We start from the raw sequence: 5,953 nt of genomic DNA, 5'->3' as shown, positions 1-5,953 counted from the left end.
CCTTTATTTTATCTATTTTACGAAGTTTTTATAATCACATAAATGTCATGGCACCGCAAAGCTTTTACCCCTTAAGCTTTTAAGACCACAAGTTTCGAAAATCGTTTATTTTTTCTTAAACTCTGTGGCAAGTCAAACTACTTTATCTAAATTGAAACGGGATATATATTTCGAGAAACGCCATACATGCTAGAAATTCCTCAAGAATGGGAATTTAATTCTTTAGTGGGCCCGGTGCCACATTAACTCAAAAAATCTGCCTAGAAACAGAGCAAGAAAAATCTCCAAAGCGAAAAGTAGACCTTATTAATAGCCTAGACATCTCTTCATTTATTTGCATTCACCCCGAAAGAGAGTAGCAAAGACTAAAGAAATTACGAAAAAAAATAAATAATACAGTTAATACTCTTATAGCTATATCATGGCTGAAGTAGTCCTCTATGTTTATGACATGAACAGAAGTGGTGGGCACGACGCTCACAACTTCGCCGTAGTCCAAATGAATAATCTCCTCAAAGATGGCATCAATTTCGGCGGCCTCTTCCACACCGCCGTCCAAATTTACGGCAACGATGAATGGGCCTACGGCCACACCAACAAAGGCAGCGGCGTTTTCAGTTGCCCCGCTGGTAAAAACCCTAGCTACACCCTCCGCGAGAAAATTATACTGGGCAGAACAGAGTGTTCCCCTTCAAAAGTCAACAAAATTTTAAAGGAGCTCATGGACTCGTGGCCTGGCAACAAGTACAACTTCGTGTCAAGAAACTCGAAGCATTTCAGCAATGAGTTGTTAGAAAGACTTGGGGTACCTAAGCTCCCCGGTTGGGTTAACAGGGTTACTAACATAGCAGATGCTGCAAAGGATGCAGCAGGTACTCTGCTTAATGCTAAAGACAAAGCATTAAAACTAGTATGGAATCCTATAGATTTCGCTTTCGGGAGTAGCTCTAAGAATAAATCCAGTAGTACTAAATCAGTAAAAGCTACCCCTTGTGAATTTAATATAATCAACATCAACTATTTCACTGAAAACTTCACAGTTTCAGCTCCTGTTATACAAAATGAAGATGATGATGAACATGTCAACCACCAGCTGCCTGAAATCAAAGCCATTGAAGAGCCTCCTGCTATCCAAATAGTTGAAGAGCCAGATGAAGATGATGTACCTGTTATCCACAAAGATGATGACAAGTCCCATGTTATAGAGAGCGACGACGAGAGTACTACTGTTGTCCGCAAAGATGAGGAGCCTAGTACTGTTATTCACACCGACGACAAGCGCGTGCCCATGCATGCCTGAGTTTGCACTAGGAAACAGAATTTCCTTGTTGGGAGATAAATAGAAACTGTTTCAGTACTGGCCTTTGATTGTAAATTACTCCTAGTTCTGTTCTTTTTTTTATTTTTAATTTTATTTGGTCTGTTTCTGTGTGTGTTCGTTTTTGTTTTGCTCTACGTAAATAATGTTTGTGTGTAATTGTGTCAGATTTAGTTTTAGAAGAATCTCCTCTTTGTTTCTACTCCTCCTTTGTTTGGAATACTATTTCTCTCGTCACTTTGTATCACTGTATTATGATCCTTAAGATAAAGTGAATGCTAGTTGACGGTGGTATGCTAGCTTGAATTTCTTTCTTTTTAGTTGAAAGTTATTTCACACCATATTTCCATTGACGCTTTAACAAACTATTTCAATTTTGGTCTTTAAATTATTTATTTATAAGTTACAAGTCCACAAATATTAAAATAAAAATTATATTGTTCTATTTATATAGTACATATTAATATTAAATTAAACGATTAAAAAAATAAACCCGGACAGGCCCAACCTGATATGTCTCGGATCCGCATGGTCTAGTGACAGGTATTCATTTTCTCCTCTGATCCAGGTAGAAATAGTGTGGGATAACCACTTTTTAAGATGGTATTTAGTTTTTATCTAGTATTTTTAATGTTGAGCAAAAATAGCCACTACTCTATTAAAATTAATACAAAAAGACGTTTTTACCCTTTCTTCATGAGTGCTATAAATATTAAGGACATGGTGTCCTTAACATTTACACTGCACATATGAAGTTAAGGACTTGACAGGACACTTTGTCCTTAATATTTACACAGCGTTCATGAATTTAAGGACACAATGTCCTTAATATTTACACAACACTCATAATTTAAGGACACCATGTCCTTAACATTTACACTGCATATATGAAGTTAAGGACATGAGGTCCTAAAGTTTAATAACAAAAGGTGCAAATACAAGTTAAGGACATTATGTCGTTAACATTTATACTGCACACATGAAGTTAAGGACGCCATACCCTTAACATTTACACTGCACATATGAAGTTAAGGGCATGACAGGGCACTTTGTCCTTAATATTTACACAACACTCATGAAGTTAAGGACACCATGTCTTTAATATTTATACAGCACCCATGTCTAGCACAGGGGTATTTCGTCCGACGGATAAAACTATAAGCACTGGCTAAAGAAANAACAGGTGTGACACTGTTTCAGAACAGCCATGGCTGTTCAAAATATTGCGGGAAATATAAAATGGATTTAAATAATCCGGGAAAGAAAAATGGACCGGAATTGACCGGGTCGCAGGTCATGGGTTATTTCGGATTGAGTTTTCTTTAATTAATTTAATTAATTAATTAAATATTTGAAAAGAATTTTGTCCAAAAAGATTAATCAATCAATCGATCTTTGACAAATCCGAATCCGAAGCCGAAGGCGAGCCGAGCGAGCGACGACGACGACGACGCGAGGCTTGCCTTTTTCTTAGCTCTTTAAGAGCTAAAAGATGAGCTTCTCTTTATATACACAAAGATTTTCTTTCCTTCTACCAATGAGGGACAAAGTGCATTAGTGAACTCATTCAAAATTTCACTTCCCTCCATTTCTATTTTTCACCATTTTCCATTCACACTTCTTTTGTTATTAAACAACAAAATCCAACAAATAGTAGATAAACGGGACCAAGGACGGGGTCGGCCAGGGTGTAACAGCGGGAAGCCGTCCTCGAGAGGGCTGTTGTCAAGGACGAGCAATTAAAGTGAAGAAATAATGCAAGGATAGGTTCAGATATGGACACAAGGAATATTCCTTGTTTTGTACTTTTTAGGGTTTGTTGGAAGCATCCCTTATAAATAGGAAGAAATAGAGAACAAAAGGGGGGATCTTCACTTCTGATGATAAGAACACTTTTGTAAAGAGTTGACAAAGAGAAATATATAACTATTGTCTTGTTCATTGACTACTTGACTCAACACATATTATTCACTCTGTTTGTTAGATCCGAGGATCCATCATCCATCTTCGCTTCCCATCCTTCCACGTTGCTGTCAGGTGGAAGAATCATCCAAGTCACATAATATTTAGGTGATAAATTCCCTCTTATTACATTTATTGCATTGTCTACATTGAGTGATCACTTTAATTTTTTTGCTAAAAGATAACATGTTGAAACTGAAAACTTGAGGTCTATGGCAGCTCCATGTTAATTAGATGGAGGAGAGGAAGGTATTACGAGAAAAATCCCTTTCGCTATTATTTTTTTATTAGTGTAATTTGGGGAAAACAAAGATGACAACGATGCTAATTCATTTCCGGTTGAGATTAAAGATACTTTCCTTCTTTTAAAGAGCATATATTCTTAGTTTGTTAGGAATTTTAGAAAGAAAAAAAGAAAAGCAACGTCTCTTTAAAGAAAAGATTCACGTACGGTTGATTAAAATGGACAAAAATGTCTCCTTGGTTCTCCACCAAATAACAGATTATGTAGAGGTTAAGTTCTATACCTAAAAAAAATTACACAATGAAATTGTTTAAAAGATAAATACAATAATTTTATTTAATATCGTTGATGGATGAACTATATAATTTTATTTAATATCGTTCACACCATATTTCCATTGACGCTTTAACAAACTATTTCAATTTTGGTCTTTAAATTATTTATTTATAAGTTACAAGTCCACAAATATTAAAATAAAAATTATATTGTTCTATTTATATAGTACATATTAATATTAAATTAAACGATTAAAAAAATAAACCGGACAAGCCCAACCTGATATGTCTCGGATCCGCATGGTCTAGTGACAGGTATTCATTTTCTCCTCTAATCCAGGTAGAAATAGCGTGGGATAACCACTTTTTAAGATGATATTTAGTTTTTATCTAGTATTTTTAATGTTGAGCAAAAATAGCCACTACTCTATTAAAATTAATACAAAAAGACATTTTTACCCTTTCTTCATGAGTGCTATAAATATTAAGGACATGGTGTCCTTAACATTTACACTGCACATATGAAGTTAAGGACTTGACAGGACACTTTGTCCTTAATATTTACACAACATTCATGAATTTAAGGACACAATGTCCTTAATATTTACACAACACTCATAATTTAAGGACACCATGTCCTTAACATTTACACTGCATATATGAAGTTAAGGACATGAGGTCCTAAAGTTTAATAACAAAAGGTGCAAATACAAGTTAAGGACATTATGTCCTTAACATTTATACTGCACACATGAAGTTAAGGACGCCATGCCCTTAACATTTACACTGCACATATGAAGTTAAGGGCATGACAGGGCACTTTGTCCTTAATATTTACACAACACTCATGAAGTTAAGGACACCATGTCTTTAATATTTATACAGCACCCATGTCTAGCACAGGGGTATTTTCGTCCGGACGGATAAAAATTTATTAAGCACTGGATAAAGAAAAAATACATTTTAAACAATGGCTAAAGAGTAAAGACATCTCTAATTAGTGGCTAACTATACACTTCTCCTAATCCGGCTTGAACCGGCCGTTCCAATGACAAACATACATTTTCTCTTAATTGGCCCAGACCGGCCCGGACCAATGACAAGTATGCAGTTTTTCGCCAAAATTTCACGGTATAACCAGTTTTCGGACTGGTCAATCAAAAATAGCCAGCGTTTACCAAGTCAATGAAAAATAGCCACCGTTTTGCTGCAATAGAGACCGGTCCAGCATAATATACTGGAGTTCGGTGCACTTGTGTATGAACTCCAGCATATTATGCTGGATCGGTATACTTTGTTGGCTCCAGTATAATATACTGGAGACTGGAGCACTGGTGCTCCAAACTCCAGTATATTATACTGGACCATTATACTTGCTGGAACTCCAGTATATTATGCTGGAGTTCTAGTGTATTTATGCTGGAACTCCATCATATTATGCTGGAGTTCCAGCATACTATCCTGGAACTCCAGTATAATATGCTGGAGTTCAAGTATACTTATGCTGGAACTCCAGCATAATATACTAGAGTATTTTCCGGGTTTTGAACAGTGTTTTCGCTCAAATTTATCTTTACATGAAAAGTGGCTAAATTTTGATTACTTTTAAAATTGGGCTATTTTTGAACGACCAGTTGTAAATCTGGCTATTTTTAAAAATCACCCTAGTTTTTCTGATCTGGCCCAAACGGGCCCCGGCTTAATGACAACTTGACAAGTATAAATTCTCTCTGAATTGGCCCAGACCAACACACTCAATGACTAGTTGTTAGTAAATAATATCTTTTTATTGGTATATTCCCGCGAGATTCCCATTCTATATTCTACTGCCATAATTGTGATAGCTCTCCTTAGTTGGAATGCACCACAAAAAGAGAACACAACAATTGCACGGAGCAAATCAATAGAATAGGGTATTTTTTGCGTGTGTGGCGCCTTTGTGATACTCGAGTGTTGTAATTAATCATCCTCATTTGCTCTTTAGGGGTCATGATTTTTTCCCTGGGGTATATTTGGTATAACGGAAAATATTTTTTAATTTTCTTGGAAAACAAGTAATAATTTTATTTATTTTTCGGTGTTTGATACGTAAATTAAGGAACATAATTTCTCAAGAGTATTCATAAATAATTTAGATACAATAAATGTCATAAT

At 35.6% G+C, this 5,953-nt stretch overlaps 1 protein-coding gene across 1 annotated transcript; it reads left to right on the top strand.

Moving 5' to 3' along the window:
* On the top strand, positions 305-1,632 carry LOC109234543. Its single transcript, XM_019400566.1, has one exon. The coding sequence runs from the start codon at positions 422-424 to the stop codon at positions 1,298-1,300; it is 879 nt and encodes a 292-aa protein (XP_019256111.1). The 5' UTR covers positions 305-421; the 3' UTR covers positions 1,301-1,632.

The sequence above is a fragment of the Nicotiana attenuata genome, chromosome 11, assembly GCF_001879085.1.
Source record: "Nicotiana attenuata strain UT chromosome 11, NIATTr2, whole genome shotgun sequence".
NCBI lineage: Eukaryota > Viridiplantae > Streptophyta > Magnoliopsida > Solanales > Solanaceae > Nicotiana > Nicotiana attenuata.
The sequence above is the reverse complement of the archived record's forward strand: the minus strand, read 5'-3'. Positions and strand labels throughout refer to the sequence as shown.

Excerpts from the sequence above, each read along its gene's own strand:
- LOC109234543 (XM_019400566.1), top strand. The coding sequence starts at position 422 with ATGGCTGAAGTAGTCCTCTATGTTTATGACATGAACAGAAGTGGTGGG.